The 17,207-nt window shown below is 48.3% G+C and overlaps 1 protein-coding gene across 3 annotated transcripts in view; it reads right to left on the bottom strand.

The window, feature by feature from the left end:
• HCN4 (hyperpolarization activated cyclic nucleotide gated potassium channel 4) overlaps positions 1–17,207 on the bottom strand; it is a 148,607-nt gene that overhangs the window by 10,150 nt on the left and 121,250 nt on the right. For all 3 annotated transcript variants that reach the window (XM_035335307.1, XM_035335310.1, XM_035335308.1), the window contains 3 exons: positions 14,275–14,421; positions 11,964–12,204; positions 9,837–10,001 (listed from right to left, as the gene is read on the bottom strand). In XM_035335307.1, the coding sequence (XP_035191198.1) occupies positions 9,837–10,001; positions 11,964–12,204; positions 14,275–14,421 (553 nt within the window). The remainder of the gene's footprint in view (positions 1–9,836; positions 10,002–11,963; positions 12,205–14,274; positions 14,422–17,207) is intronic.

Genomic DNA, 17,207 nt, shown 5'->3' with positions numbered 1-17,207 from the left:
AGCTCTCATCTGCTTTTCTAGGGGAAAAGCATTGTTTTTCACCTTTCCCTGCCATATGCTGCTTTAGCACTTCCTCTGGAGCAGGCAGTTACATCTCCCTAGGTAGATTCTGCCTCAGAGCATTGGATCTGTCTAACACACCAGTGTTTAGAAGCTCAGGTCCTGCTCACCCAGAGTCCCAACCCGTACTAACATGACCTTGTGGAAGGCCACTCAACCTCAGCAGACCTCTGACCTACAGACGCACACAGGGACAGCCTAGTCCAGTGCAGGAACCAAAGCAAGGCTTGGAAGCAGGGGCCAAGTTGTCTCTTAAAGAGTGCCTGTCCTGTCTCCCAATAACCTCTTCCACGGTCAGACCCAACTCACCATTTCCAGTCTCACGTCTCCTGATTTCTTAACTCCTGACCCTCCTTCTTTCCTTAGCAAGACCTACAGCCCTCACTTTCTCTTCATCCTACAGCCAATGACATGTTACCCATCTCTATCACCCCATGTTCCTGACTCCCCAAACTCCTACTCATCAACCTCTTTCTTGGAGACAAGTCCCAGAGCTCCCCTAGGTGCCATGGAGCTGGGACAGGAGTCATCTGCAACCACCTCAAGCACCAGCTCCCCACCATTGCTTACTCTGAGGTATCTCCAGGCCCCTTCTTTCTACCAAGGAGAGAGGAGGTGCCCTGTTTGTGTCATGGGGCAAGACTCCACTCACAAGGGCTTCTGCAGAGCATGTGGTGTGTGACAACCTGCAGAGGGGAGGTCTAGGTGCTACAGGAGTGAAATTAAAGGACTTAGACTGAAGGGTCTCCATGGCACAACTCGCCTTTTTGTTCTCTTTGTACAGCTCCTAGCACAGTGTATTTTTTCCCATGGTCAGACAAAAATAAGTAACATCAATGGAGTGTTGTGTGCTCTAAAAACTCCATGGTTTCCTCATTGCAACAGTGGACTAAATACAGGGGAGAAAAGAAGATATTTAGAGGTTAGGAGATGTTTATAACAAAGCTGCCGGTGCTTTTTAGTGGAGTGGGGTATGTGAAATTATGGAAACTAAGCTAATAGATGTTGCTCCCTTAATAAAGAATTGCAAAGTCAGATTTTCCTCAACTGTAGATAGCAGACAAAAGAACGGGGAGAAAGGCTCATATGATTTCATAAAAAGAGCCTGCACTCAACAATAATTCTTCTATCAAATAATCAAAATTAGCTTTCTGTTGTTGAATTTCCGCACAGACACAGGGGAAATTAGCTGTGACTTTCTGTTCATTTCTCTTTTCAGTTCTGTCTAAGTCAGCTGGCTGCAGTTTAAGAATTCAGGTCACTGAATTGCTTTCTGAATTTGCATGCATTTGAAATAATCTCACTTTATTAGGCTGGCTTATGCTCTGGCCTGCTGTCAAAGTGGCTGCCCCCTGCGCCACATGGTTACTTCTTTCAGGTCTTCTCTTATTATTCATACGACTGGGTCCTGAACACCCTGCTCGGATCACTGGTTGCTGCAGATAGCTCACAGCATGGTGCAGGTACGGAGGTAGTCTTTGCCCTCCCTTGCCACAGCTGCTTCTGTGCCCTGGGGGGATCCTGCACTGGGACTGTGCTGGCTGGGGGGTGTTGCAGCACCAGCTCCTGCTTAGGGTCTGACATCAGCTGGAACAGAGATTTCAAAATAATTCTCAGCCCCCGATGCATGTGCTCTTCTGCTGTTAGAGCCTGCCTTCCTCTCCAATGTAGGTCACCCCACACTTCATCAGCTGCACGGTACTGCCTGCCTTGCAAAGGGGTCAGCTCAGAAGTGAAGGAGCTCCCGGAAGCAAGGCAAAGCCAGCTGGATCCCAGCAGCTTGAACTCTGCCTCGGTGCATCCGCACAGGAGTTCCGTGCACTTAACGAATCTGCTCTACAAACTAATTCACATTAACCCTCCTGAGAGCAAGGCTATGTAAACACATTACAAACTGGATGTGCAGTTCTTGATGAACTGCTCTGCAGAACTTGCCATATGTGTGCTCTTATGCCGTGAGACGTACAAGGCAGCACCCACCTGCATAATGCAATCTATTTCTGTCTTGTCAAAGCCGCATCATTTGAAATATATTTAATGTACAATATTCCCTTCTTCCCCTGCTCTGTCCTCCACGAGCCTCTCTGGAGATAAAACTGTACAAAGGGGTTTATTGCAGGAAAGCCAAGCACCATATGGGAAGGGAAATAAATGTTATCAGCATAGAGCCCATTGCACTGGGGTGGCTAGCTGAATCTGTCGTCTTATGACCATCTTAACAAACAATAGTGAGTTTAAAATTTTACAACAGACAATCCCGTCTTTCCAAGTAGAGGTCTGCTCCCCTCGTACAGCTCAGGCCTACCACTGATTGCTTCTCCTCTCCCATACACCTATTTGAGGTATGTGACATCGCTTCTAAGGGACAGAACGCAACCTCCAACTGTGCCAAACTGCTGTAGGTCAAACGATGCACAGAGAATGATCTCTGATGAATCTCATGATTGTTAAACAAAACGTGAAATAAATTAAGCTGATGATGCTCTTTCCTCTCACTTGTCACATTTATGCCCATCCTACAGGAAAAAAAATCAAACCTATAGGGCTCTGTAGAGCAAATTGTTTGTGAATAGCTGTGAATGGGTGTAAGAATTGTGCAATTCTGAAGCACAGTGGCTGCTACTTATTATTGCTGGAGACTGAAGCCAAAGAGCCTTCTCTTCTCTTCAAGTGGCAAGAGTGCTTGTATCTGGAGCCAAAGCTTCTGCATTCAATTCTCAGTGCCCTGCTGGAGCTGACAGCTGTGACAGGGACAGATTCTGGAAGACTCTGGGCTGGTGACATGCTGGCACTGCTTTCTGTCAGCAGTGTGGTCAGGGTGCAGAGAGCTACCAGACTGCCCTCAAGGCAGGAAAAGTCCCCTGAGTTTACAGGTGCGGTCGGCAAGCAGATCCTACTTCATGTAATTAAAGAGAGAGTCAAAAACTTTAAAAAGGTGTTGGAATGGTAAAAAAAATATCTGAACAGGTGTTTTATTTTGATCCTGATAGCAAATAGCAGTGAGCATGGCTCTCTAAATGCAAAAGGAATTTGGTAACTTGGGGGACCCATGAAGATGGGGCACAAATATATTGCATCTCCTACCACTCCCCAACTCTCTTGCTTGTGCTGAATGTTTCCCAGCTCTCCAACTAAGTGTCCATGGTACTAGTGACATCCGCCTAGAAGATCAAACTCTTCCCAGAGAACTTGCACCCTGTGAGGTAGACTTGCAACCTGTGAGGTTGGGATAAACTGAGGTGCTCAAGGTTATTTACAAAGTCAAAGGCAGGTCTCCTGAGATCTCACCACTGCCCCACCACCCCTTCTACTGGGGTATCTTAGGCTTTATTTTCCTTCCAGAGTTGCATGAGAAATGGCACTTCCATATCCAGACAGGGTTGGCAGTTCACCTTAATTAAGATGAAGTCATTTGCACTAACCCACGGCTGATGAGTTGCTGATAGCTTTCCTTAGGCTAAAATGCTCCAAGTCTGGGACTTTACTTCAAAATAAAAAGTAATTCACAAATTGAATTCCTGCTGAAGTCTGAGCTCCTACCGTGAAGACACCGATATCTGAGCTAGATCGCATGTCTACCTCGGCCATTTTAGATAGGTATCTCAGGGAAGACAAATCACGCTCCAGAAATGCCTTTTTCTCTCTGCTGACTGTAAGTCAGATTCCGATCTGCACACTGTACTATCAGAAATGATGGGAGAGGATTTCAGGTCAGAGAAGTACGAACAATGGTATTTGAACTCTGATTCCTCATAAACAGTTATGTTTGTGGGTGACCCGAGAGGACACAACACGGTAGAGCCCATGTTTCCTCTTGTCAGGCCCCGGTATCGCAGCAGCTCAGTACGTGGATAATAAGTTTCCATCTACTTAAAGGGCTGAGCAGTCTTCAACATGGTTTGGAAACAAAGCTTTCTCCCAGAGCGCACATGCTGTAGCACTGTATAAATCCTAGGTCACAGGAACTTGTATCCTAACATCACCTGTGCCTGTATCAGCAGCCTCAGTAAGAGGCATATAGAGCTTTATGACCAAATCTGCTTGCTCATCTCACGTGTGCAGCTCTTTGGGGATTGCTCACCAGCGTACAGTAAACAAATCTGAGACCTCGGTGTGGACATTTTATGCTGAGTACATACTGTTTTATTTCTAGACATTTCAGTCAGTTTCATGTGATTTTGATGGCACCTGCCCCAAGGGAGTAAGCAGCTAAGGTGTGTTCAGAGAGCAAGCTCCACCTTTGCTGGTATTGTTTTCCCCATAGAAGAGAAGAGGAACTGAGGCAGAGAGCAAAGGCATGACAAGGACAAACAGGGAATCTGTGGCAGAGCTTGGCACAGGTCCCAGACCTTCTCATTCACAGCTCGCCCAGCCTAACCCAGGCCAGTCCTGCCTCTGAGGCAGCGGATCCCAGAGCATTAGTCACGACCCAGACACGCGGGGTTGCAAACCCAACGGGATTTCAGTTGCAGAAGCACGATCATGAGCTGACAAATGGGGTGCCCAGAGAAAAAGTTTGAGAACAGCTATTTTTGTGGCTTGTATGACAAAGCTTTTAAAACTTCTTCCACTACAATATCTTAAACAGACACTCTTGTACTGTAATAATGTTATGTAATAATATTTAGATGGGTATTTTGTTGCCTTAGCTTTGTTTTTTTAGCATCTGCAATGCCTGGAGGAAATGCAAGGCATTTTTAATCCAGGGTTAACTGGGATCCCTAGATCAAAATATATGCAACCGGCATTCAAAATGTATGTATTTCAAACTATTTGGTGTAAAATATTCCCAAAGAAATTGAAAACATAACGTTCCCTGCCTTCAAAATGTTCTTTCAGCTCTCACTGGTGACCTTGATACGGATGGTGAGCAACCTTATGGCAGACGTTCATGGTATTTATTACAGCCCAGTGAGCAATGGAAAATAATTGTCCCCCAATATTTTTGGAATGCACCAGTGAATTTTGATTTGACAATATTCACAACCTGTATTGTATTTACTTTCAGTGAACGTTTGAGCGGTTGTGTTTTACAAGTGCAAATACTTGTGAAAATCTAATTTTAAGCTTCAGTGGTCACCGAGAGCCAGTTTCAAAGCCAGGCAAGACAGAATCCTGCAACTTACGTAACTAACTGACACATCACAAACTGGGGCTGTTCACAAACGCTTGTCAGACAAAGAATTACTCACTAGAGAAACGAACAAATCATTTCAACACACAAACACTAGGAACAATTTTACAGCTGGGTCAAGAACAAGAAAAAACGGGAAATTAAATCAGTGGTAAAATTGGTATTAAACAGTGGTCAGCCCGATTTCCTTGAGTCTCAATCTTCAGGCTCTGAGCCTGTGGAGACCTGTGCATGTGATTTTCTGCAACCTGAGGAGTTCTTTAGAGTCTGAAGTTACTCAGAGAGCAGAGTTAAGCAGGGACACAAATCATTGCAGAATCCCGGCCTTAGTCAATTCTCAGAGACTAATCCCTTCCAGTCTTTAAAGAGCTCTGTAAATGCAAGACACCTGGGAAACCTCTTCCCCAGCCACGCATGGCCCAGACAGGATGCCAGTATCAATTCCCATTAACGACAGAGGTCAGGAGGATACACCAACATGCTCTTTGCCAGAGCGATCAATGGAGCTGACAGCTCCTGGGGGCTGTGCCCTCCATGCTGCCGCACTGCCGGGCTACCAGCAGGAAGCAATGGGGGGCACAGATCTGCGTGCATCTGCCCCTCTCCTTGCCCTCTGTCTAGCCACTGGCTTTCAAACTGCATTTGCTCTGCAAAGCGAATGCCTCATTGCACCTCCAGTCAACCAGCACTGCTCCTGGTGCTTCAAGGGATGGGGTCTTACGTTCTTATTCTGTCTCTCTGCTACCAAGGCAAGCTCAGACCACGCTTTCCCAAATCTTCCGTATAGCAGCTAATCCTGTAAGCATCCCTCCTTGTGGCTGGATGGACTGAGATTTTTCTCCCTGCTCTTGATTCTTCACTGCACAGGTAGAATACTGGTTGGATCTACCCTGGTAGCAGAGCAGTGATGGAGCCCTCTGAATCACTTCGTGTACTCAGCGAGGCTTGGGCTTCTCAAGGACGTGTTGTCAGCTGGGTCGAAGGAAGTCAGTGAATGCACCACTGACTTGGAAAGAGGCTCCCACTTGCTTCCATCCTGTGTACAGATCCTGAGCTGAACGCAGCATGAACCAAAAATACAGTTCTTCTGTTCATACCAGGCCCTTCTGGCCCTTTGTCCTTTACTCTCAGCCCCCTATAGCAATCCTCTTACTGTCAGAGTCTCAGCTCGGTGCAGCGCTCCTGACTTTCCTAACCAGTCATGTGCCGCTACGCAGCTACTGTGCTGCTGCTTCTGGATGGCGCACATTTCAGGGGAAGGTGAAGAAATGTATTTATAAAAGGCAGGGATTTCCATGGAATCAGCCAATTCCATCAGGACAGGCATAACTCCCTCAGGCTCTTTTGGGAAATTCCAGCCAAAGAACATGACAGGGTTGGAAGGTGCTATGAGGATGCTATTTTGCAATGGTAGAGGACATCAAGCTGGAGAATAGGCAGCTATTGAGTCTGATTGCCAGGGAAACAGGGAGAGCACTAGGATTTTCCAGAGTATGGCTCTAAAGGTCTGTGCCTTTTTTATGGTGCAGAGACTGATATTGGCTCTGGTCAGCAGAATGGCAAAAGCAGGGGAGGACAATGCCAGAGCTCTGCACCAAAGGGCATGTTATTCCAGTAGCTCTGTGCCACCTTCTGACCTTATACTGACATTTTGCAGCTGCATGTGGAAGGGAATTTCTCCTAGGGGAAGAAACAAATGAGTTTTTTTTTTGTTTGTTTGTTTGTTTGTTTTTATGATGGTTGAGAAAACAGAGCTGTGAGGAGCAGCTTTCCCCCTCGACCGTCACTGCAAAGAAGGCTTCCCACAGCTGCACAGACATGGAGGTTCCTGTCTGGCTTTTGCCAGCCTTTCCTGCATGCCTCCACACTGAAAATGGGAAGGAGCTACAAGCCAAAAAGGCTGCCTGCAATGAAATGCCCCAGATGAGTGGTCTGACTCATGGTCTAAGTGCTGTTCCTCGGAAACTTGAGTAACATCACAGGGATAGTTCAGGCATAGTTCTGATGGAGCTGTGGAAAGGGACCGCTGCCGTGGGCTTAGAGGATTAGGAGTTGAGCCAGCAAAGTTTATTCTCTGTAGCCTCTGACTCAGCGTCAACTTGAGCAGGTTGGCTTTACCTCCCCACATCTCAGTTCCTCCACTGTAAAATTCCCTGCCCTAACACCAATTATTAATGCAGCTTTGGGCAACTCACTTTGATCTGCATCATGAAAGGCTCCCAAGTGTTTATCTCATTGAAATCAACAACAACTGGACAGCTGGGTAGCTCTGGGTTAAGACTACTCTGAATACTGGGGAGAATAGCACTGTCCTGCCACTGTATGAGAAATGATTGCAATCCATTCTCAAACTGACAGCAGCAAAGCAGAGTGAGAAAGGTGGAGGAACTCTGGGAAGTTCTTTAATGTGGAGACGCTGTCTGCAAGGGGACCAGTGAGGCATTCTCTCTCCTTCAAGTTCACTCCAGGAAGGAGAGAAAGGAAATCAGCATTCAGCTGGACCAGCCACCATCCCAGTGCCAGAACAGTGCCTGGTGTGCACATCACTGCAGATCTCTGCATGCCTGCGATGCAGCCACTAAGCAAACACGATCCTGCTATCTGACCTGCAACTGTCTTCCACACCTCCAGCCCTTACGCCCAGGGATCTGGCCTGACTGATGATTGCCACCAGTGGGACGACTACAGGCAGTGCCAAAGGCTGGGAGTGAGGATGACAGCTAAGATGTAAAGTGCCGGTCTCTGATCCTCACACTGAGACAAGCAGTGCTGCAGGGCAATATCAGTAGTAGCTTCTTATCCTCTTATGTCTATACAGCAGCTCACGGACTGCAGCAGAAGACACCAGCTAGCTTCAAACTAGCTCCCTCAGGTTCTGCTAACATCACCACAGGTTAAGCACCTAAGGATTTACCTAATTTCACAGTGGTTTTGGGAACCTCCTCAAAGATCTGCATCACTGCTGACGAGCAGTCTGTGCTACGTTTGCCTTGAATTTTGGCTGTGCATGCAGCTGCACACAGAGCGAAGGCCAAGGAGCACACGATGCCCTGCCCACCTGTATATAAAGTCACTAAGAGCACCAGGCTAGGAAGCGGAGCAGTACTGACCATCTAAAGATGAAGAACTTGAGATAAAGTCAAGCTGGCCCATCCCTGGTTGTGCTTGATATTACATTTTCTAGAAGATTGTTCAGTCTAATTTAAATAACTTAAGTGAGGAGACTGTTGCCACTTACACTAGGGCCTCATTAGTGGCCAAACTCTACATATTTAGCTCATAACCTTTTCTTCAGGGGTCACGCTTTCTGGTCTGTAGCTGGTAATGAGATGCACAGAATACAATGTTCCTGGCATGAAAAGCCCCAGAGACACTGCACCCCTTGCTGGGATGCCAGCTTCCTCCCTACCCCCCACCCCCACCCCATTATCCTCCTTGCTTTCTGCGTTGTACTCAAGACTTGCACTGACCTTTTTGATTCTGGAAAGCAATGAAAATGCGTGCAGTGTTAAGTGATGTATAATAAGAAACTAAAGAAGTTAGGCTGGCACTCTGAAATGCTCAGTCTTTAACTCTGCAGAGACTTCCTGCATGACCTTGTGTAAGTCACTTAATCTCTATGTTAAATGCCTCTGGTTGTGACCAAGGCCTGGTACCTCGTCTCCTCTAATCAGACAAGGCTGTTTGCAGCACAGGTGATATCTCTCCCAGGACAGGACGGCATCGTGGCACGGGTGACTGTGAGCTACTACAATTTGATGATACTCTTTGGTTACCTGTCTTTACTCTGGGCTGTGGGAGGTTAAGTGTTTTATCAATTGTTCCATGTCTTTGTTCTGTCTGGTGCCCATTTCTACTGAATATATTGGACCTTTGTGGACAGCTGGACAGTGCTTTGTGGCTGTGCTTTGCTGATGGTTTTGCACAAGACACCAGAAAGCACTCCAAGCTTTCCTGTCCCAACAGCACTTTCTGCTTTTCCAGCTTATGTCAACTGTGACCAGAAAAGCAACTGTCCCAAAAAGCTGCATTACGGTCTGCATTTGATAGAGAAGACTCTTCCTCATCAATGTGGCTCCAGTTTTTTCTTTTAAAAAGTAATACCACTAACCCATTCAGTCATAGCCCAACCAGCATCCATGCAAAACACAGGCCACCCTCCAACAAACACCCGAGCCCCCGTGTTGAGGGATGATTGCTGCTTCAGAACATTTCAGTGAAATACTAAGGTTTGCTCGCAGGACCTGGGGGAGGTCACAGCCTGGCCTATTTTCTGTTGAACCTGGCAGGTTCTGGGTACTTGCACATTCTGAGCTAAAATTCAAAATCTAGAGAATTCACCAGGATGGCTCTCATGGGGTCAGAATGATCTTGGTTCTTTAAAAGACCTCTTGGAAATGGAAACAAATGAAGCAGGAGCTGGCAGAAATGTGTATGTGAAAGACAGAGAGAGAAGGATGAGGTTCTAACTGATCATAAATGGACTTCTTGTAGGAGCTGAAGCCAGACAAGGAGAGACTGGGTAGGATCTCCTTCAGTTCACAAGTCCAGCAAAGGAACAAGGGACCAAAAGGACCAGGTCTGGGCACAGGATGCCAGGGTAGCATGTAGTTGAAAGGAAACCCCCACATCTTCTACTTACCAATTCTGTCCAGCCTGTCAAGAGCCACCGTTTCAAAAGCTCGCCGCATCATGGGGTACTCTTCCAGCACCTCGTTGAAGTTGTCCACCGAGAGGGAGTAGAGCCGGCAGTAGGTATCAGCTCGCACACTGGCTGTGCGCCGGCCGCGAGTCAGCAGGCAAATTTCTGGAATGAAAACCCCAGCCTGAGAACATGGGGACAGACACCACCACCCCTGCCATACAAAACCTGGCTCTGCCATTCAACAGGCATTCGTGCTTGCTACCCAGTCTCCTCTCCAGGTAGACTCTACCTGCTTTCCCCCTGAAAGCATGAGCAGCAGTAATGTTCTCCATATGCAGTAACATTTAAACAAGAAAATACCAGGGGGCTCAGTTGTGGCAGCTGCTACGTACAATTGCACCTCAGGGAATCTGCTCATCTAATTAGACAGTCAAGTTTTGTTATGGTGGATTATCAAAGATGTCATTTGTGCATTCAGAGTGGAGAAGCTGTCTTTCGCCAACTCCTCATGGGCACTGGGAGCAGAAGGTCATGCCGTGCCCTCATTGAAGCTAATTCTCTCTTTAGATTTGCAATAAAGGTTCTGTGCTGACCTGTGGCCTTGGTGCCTGGTAGTAAGAGCGATCCTCAAACCCAGAACATTTGTCTGTTCAAAGACACTTGGAAGTTACTTGCAGACGTGTCGCAAGCTTACAGATAGGATAAGCCAAGTTAGTGGTAGCCACTTACTAACTCTTGGTGTATTTACACTGCAGCCAGCTACTCTCAGAGGCTGCTCAGCTAGCTACAGAACAGAAAGTCCTTGACTCTAACATAAATGTCTCATTTGGGCACAGACACTCCTTGAGCACTCAGCAGAGAGCTCCTGAGTCCTGCTTTTCCACTGATTACACACACAGTCTGGGCACCTAAGACAGGCACTTAAAGACAGATGCTGTGACCTAAAGGCAGAAGGTCTGGTCACAGCATGCTTTTCTGTGCTGTTGGGTGTCAATCTACCAGCACCACTCTCAGGATTCATTCTGGGAGCACTCCAAAGCGCCAGTATAGTAGCACTACAAGGTTGTGAGTTTTAGGCTGCTTTCCTAGGGAAATGATGCCTCTGAAACTGTGCTGTCTTTAAATGTGTGAGCAAGTTGTGCATGTGGTATCTGAAACGCATTGAATCTCACGGGCAAATTGAATCAAATCTGTCAGAGTAAGGGTATCCTGACTCAGGCCCTCCAACTCCAAATCCCAGAAAGCTGACCCAACTTGCTAGTGATGTACAAAACCCCTGTACCCCAGAGCCAGCAGGTAGCTGCAAACAGGTTATTTTGCAGGAAATAACAGAAGTGTGTAGGAAATGCAAGATTGGGATGTTTTAATAGAGAACGGTTCTTACAGAGAGGAAGGAAAGTCAGGTTTCATTCTACCCCTCCTGGTAGGTGATTAATTATGACGCATTCAGTGCTTGTACTGAAACGTGCATGTACCAGAGAACTGTCTGTCTTGGGGTGTCAGTGAGGTCTCTGTGGGGCTGTGATAGCAGGAGAGTTTCTGTGTTACTCATAAAAGCAATATCCTAAATCTTCTCTTATGGTGTTTTCTGACCTTGTATTACTTTCACCGTTCCAGGCCTCTGCTGCTGATACATTATGCCTGCCTGCCGACCTTCATGACATTTTGCTGAGCCACAGACTGGGGAGATGATGGACTATGTTTTTTCCTCCATGTTTATACAGTACCTCATATGATGGATGCCAGGCAGTAGGAGTAGGCAACACTATAAATGTGCTTGGAGAATTGAGAATGCTCCATTTTTTTCCTTTAGATTCTCAGCTTCACAGATCTGTCAGTTTGCTTGGGGCAAAAGGAAATGAAACTACAAGAACTAAGTTTTCCTTCTCCACTTTGTTATTATTTATTGCCTAGACTCCCACACTGCCCACAGCTCCCAGCCACCACTCATTGCACAATTTACTTATTGAAGCTGCAGGACAGGGGAGATGAACAGAGACAGGGGGTGGAGGAGGTGACTGGGTATCAATCCCACATTCTGCCCTGCCTGTTTATGACACGTGAAGGAAAATATTAACACTACCAGTGGGTCTCACTATGCAAGGGTGACTCGTTAACACGCACCTCCAAAGTAGGAGCCATCTGCCAGCTTGGTCTCCTTGTTGCCTTTGGTGAGGACGCTCACCACTCCGTGCTGGATGAAGTACATCTTCTTGCCAATGGTGCCCTCCCGGATGATGTAATCCCCGGGCTGGAACACCTCGAACCGCAGCTTGGTCAACATGGATGTCACAAAGTTGGGATCTGCGTTGGCGAAGAGGGGCATCGAGGCAACCAGCTTCCGGCAGTTGAAGTTGATGATTTCCTGATGACAATGTGAGTACAAACGAGAGAGGGGTGGGGGGGAGGGAGGCAGGGAGAAAACATGGAACAGAAAAGACACACACATATGTTTACTCAGCATCTAATAACCCATGAAGTTTCCCCACTTTATGTGTATGTTAAAAAGTCAAAAATAAAACAATGCTGTCCTCTTTGTCTGGCTCCCCCAGTGCAGGCTGGAATGGGCCTCGGGACACAGCACATAGCAGTGCTAACTGAAGCTGATAGCTTGACACCATGCTTCATTGCCTTCATTCATATGCTTTCTCTCCGAGCAGGGACAAAACAGGAACCCCCCACTATGCCAAATACATAAAATATACCTCTTACTGCAGAAAGCCTTGGATTTTGGGTGCGTAGTGCTGATGAAACACTGTATGAAAAAGCCCAGGGCTCCTCTCTGGGAAAACGTTATAACTCACCTTGGCAGCCCTACGTTCTCTGTTGCCCTTGCTTGACAATGAGATATTAAACAGCACAAAAGTGCCAAGGCGCTCAGAGAAATAATTATCCTGGGCAGCTGGGGACAGTGTCAAGAGGAGGGAGGGAAAGGTGCCCACCAGTCACCGTGGCATGGGCTACCTCATCAACCTCAGATGAAGAAAGCCCAATTCAGCTGTTCAGCTGTCATATAGCAGACAGGGATTGTGCCTCTTCCTGTGGCTTGGTGTCACTCGGAGGGCATGACAGCACCTTCCGTCGCACAGGAGCTGATGTGCCATGCCAGCTCAGACTCAGAAAGCAGCAGAAAGTGATACTGAGTACATCTCCCCAGCACAAAGCTCCCCAGCCAAGCAGTGAAGGAGGATCTGGATGACTGGAGCAGGAAGAAGGAGGGCAGGGGAAGCCTCTGTCTCCTCCTCAGTGGGTTGAGGGCAACTCTTCCAGCACTACCTTTTTAGATTTCGGCAGACCTAGTTTTAAGATATTGCTGGTAGATGCTCAGCTCTTCCCTCTCCTAAGGAGGGGAAAAACAGGAAGAAGACTGCTTCCAGTGCTTGTGCATAACGTAGTGGAGGCAGGCACTGGGGAGAACCTGCATTCCTAGGCTGCATGGGGCACAGATCAGGCCAGCACACTGCAGGGAGGTGTGTATAAATACGGGAGACACGGCTTTATATTAGGGAGCAAGAGGTGGGGGCTTTACTGAGACACCACAGCAGGCAGAGGTGTGTGTGTTTAGGGAGGGAAGGGACCTGCAGAGGTGTGAGGCAATAGCGAGGCACTTTCCAGAGTGCTCTCTTGTGGGGCTTGTTTGGGAATGGGGAGGAGGTCTGTTGTTGTTGCAGAGCACCCATATGGTGCAAATGTATGTATGACAAATTGATGGGCACAAGATCATATGCTACATCATGCCAGCCTCAAAAAAAGGAGGTATTTGTCCACAGTATTGGCTCTGCAGTGCAAGGCAGGTAAAGGACCCTTAAATAGGAATAAAGGACAGGAGTGACTGAAGGAAGGAGAGCGCAGCTGGATGAAGATGATTATGTCTGTTGTACCAGGAAAAAGGGCAGGAGACTGGAGAGTCAAACAATGCAAGGAAGGAAGCAAAATTCGTCTCCACATCCGCACTAGAATCTGCTGGAGAGGTCTAACAGTGCCCTGTAGGACACAAACAGGCAACGGGCACTCCTGTGTGCAATGCAGCCAACCAGGGGTTAGCCAGGCTCAGAAAGCAAGCAGTCTTTCCTAACAGGATTCAAAGCATGACAGACTGGCTAGGACAGTCACTCCCTCTGACTGAAACTGTCTCACACAGAGACACAGACAAGCTCTGGACTGTGGTCTTTTTGGCCCTGCCCTTGCAAAAAGCAGGGCACAGTGCAGGAGCAGGTACAGTCCCAATTAAAATGGGGCTTGCATGGATGTGCTGTCTCTGCTGGGCACTAGGGCACACACACAGCCAGTGCTGATGGGGAAGCTGGCCTCCCACCATGCCCATCACCCTCCGGTGTCCTCTGCAAACCATGGGGACAAGACACTGCACAGTCGGAGCTCCATGGCTGCCAAGGATGGCAGGAACACGCACTGCCCATTTGCAGCCCCTCCTTACCTCTCGGAGAGGCTCGCTCAGCTCTCCCAGGATGCTCTCCTCATCGAACATCTTCCCCTGGTAGCGGTGCTCGTAGTAATCATGGATGCGCTGACGCATGTCCGCAGGGAGCTTGTGGAAGGACATATACTGCTCCACTTGTTTGTACTGCACAGGGGAGAGAGAAAGAGGAGTTAGCAGTAAATGGCATCCACTCATGGACAACCATGTGCCAGACAATCCCCATACCTGCTTCCTTCACACCACGCTGTGTTGGCCGAGGCAGGTAAAGCTGGTGCAGGATAGAGCGACTGCCTAAACACAGGGGAAGTTTGCAGACACCTTTATTATATTCCCCAAATAGCTGCCCAAGGTTTTAACCCTTAAACTTACCCTCAACCAGTTACTCCATGGACATAACTCCACATCCCCTGGGTACTAACGCACAGAGATAAAACTGATGTGAGTAAAGAGCGACCGGCTAGGGTGCTCCGCTCAGCAAATAATGGTGTGAGAAGTCCGTGCAGAATAGAGGCCGGGGCACACGTCCTGGCAGCTTGGCTTCAGACCAGTAAGTGATGGGTAGCACCTTGGTGTCTCAGCCCAGCAGAGGATCTCAGTCCCAGGTGCTGTACAAAGCAGCAGCATGCAGTCCTGCCGTCGATGTGCAGTCACAGGCAAATTGAAGGAGGCGCAGAAACCTGACAGTTATTCGCATGAAGCTGCAGCAACCATGGGCTGCTTCTCCTGTCCTCTGTGTTCTCGTCCACCCAGCTATGAGGCCAAGCACCCTTGTTGCCCACTCACAGCTGCACAGGTCCAGTTTTTTTCACCTTTTCTGGGTCCCTGCTGCCCCGTGCACTTGTGCTGTCGAACCTGCCTGAATTTTTGCCTAACAATTTGCATTCCCATCGCGTCACTTAGAGGGGAATACAAGGGCATGCTGCCTGATGCCAGAGCAGTGTTTGGGGATGAATGGTGCTTGCTATCAGTACCTGACACCTCTTCAAGGGCATGGGGCTGTAAATGTGCCCACTTGCCCTGCAGGTGCTCCAAGGACAAGGTGTGTGTGCTGGTCATGCCCCCTCCCCCAGTGTGCAGCACGGTGCATGATCCTGAGCATGTACTGCACTAAATAATGCTGGTAAGAGGATCATGCACCCCGTTTCTTTCTCCCTTTCCCCTCTTTCCCCCAATAAATCTGTCCCTGAATGTCCCTTTACTGCAGCTTGTGCTGAAGTGCCTAATTACCGAACTCCTGCTCATTACAGACCTCCCCTGCACACACCAGTGTCACTCAGCTCTCAGTACAGTCTGTGCTGGCACTGCCTTGCATGCTAACAACTTGATCTGCACCAGAGAGGAGAAGGAATTACTCGGAGAAGCCAAGGTGGCAGAGGGGACACTCGGGGTTTCCTGGCATTTCCAGAGCTTTTTGTCTGTAGCTTGCAGCAGAGGAGCTGGCTGTAAATATTCATGATCACTACAGCATGATCAAAGTCAAGCGAGTCACCGCCTCCCCACGGGGAGCCAGGCGGTGAATTGGCAATGAACCCCGCACTTTTTTATTTGGATTGCTGAAGTTCTGTAGAGACTGGCAGGAAGCTGCAGCGGGCTGTGCTGGGCGCTGCACAGTCTGCAGCTCCTGAACGGGGGTGGCAAGGGCAGCAGCAACCAGCAGCTCCCGGCCGGAGAACTCACCGGTCTGAGCCAGTCATGGATGTTGCAGGCTGTGCTCTTAAATGCACAAAGTGTAAGGGCTTGGCTCAGATGGTGAAGCAGAGATGTGTGCTGCCTCTGGAGATGCACCGTGGCACCTGAGGCATCCGTGGGGCTGGCAAATCAGATGCAGGACATGCAGGACGCGCTATGGAAAGGGCCCCAGCTTTTGCTGACTCAGGTTTAGGAAATTTATCTTGAATCCACAAACAGCTCTGTTTGTTTTAATGCTGTGGTTTTGTTCAATTAATTACTTGCCAAAAATATCACTTCAGACTCTCAGTTTAAGCCCAGTGTCCTGTATTGGACCCTGTCCACCATACAGCAAACACACCACAACGCATGTGCCATCACAGAGACTTGCTGGTCAGAGCTCCAGGTGACACCTTTGAGTGTGCCCCATGTCACAAGACGCCACTCATCACCTGCTGCCAGCCACCAGCCCGCTACCCCCTCGTCTCCCCACCATAAGGCACTTGCTGTCAATCTCCAGCTGACCTATGCTTCTCAGGAAAAATACCCCTAACTTCCCACATTCACATGCACAGGTTGGATGGGGAGACTCGGACTCTGCTTACTCACTACTGCATAAGGATTTATTGCTTTGTAACAAAGAGCAATAAATTGCGGCTCTGCAAAGTCCCTGGGACTTGTCAGATTCTCCTACAGTCACTGTCCCCAGATAAGGCTCAGAGTAAAAGCAGGACAAATTTACTTCACCGGAATAAAAGGTTCTGCTTCAGATTACAAATTAAAAACGCGGTTACAAAAGAAAATTGTAGAATAAGAAATCACAGTTAATGAGAAGGAGGTATCTTGGCTCTCCTGCCTTTGGTAGTGCCATCTCCCCTCACCCATGCCAGGTGGAGAGTTTTTGAGCTCTCCTGCATGTAGAGATGGAGTCCTGCAGAGCTGCTTGCAGATGAGATCATCAGCCCCTTCTCTCTGTGTGTGATGAAAGAAAAACCTGCATGAGGGAGGACCTTTCAGTCCATGGTGGGCAGTATGTGTCACTCCTCAGCTCCAGACAAGATCACTCCTGAGGCCACCAGCAACACGCAGGGACAGGAATAAGTCAGGGGCTGATGGTGACCGTGGCGAGCACGACCGTCAGAGTGCATGGCTATTAACTGAGGCCCTCAGACGGTGCAGACCTGGCCGTCTCTAAAGCCACTCGATGCGCCCAGAGTTGGTGCCCTGTCGGGTGCCTTTCAGACGTGGCCAGCTGTAGCCTG

The sequence above is a fragment of the Oxyura jamaicensis genome, chromosome 10 (genome assembly GCF_011077185.1).
Source record: "Oxyura jamaicensis isolate SHBP4307 breed ruddy duck chromosome 10, BPBGC_Ojam_1.0, whole genome shotgun sequence".
Taxonomy (NCBI): Eukaryota; Metazoa; Chordata; class Aves; order Anseriformes; family Anatidae; genus Oxyura; species Oxyura jamaicensis.
The sequence above is the reverse complement of the archived record's forward strand: the minus strand, read 5'-3'. Positions and strand labels throughout refer to the sequence as shown.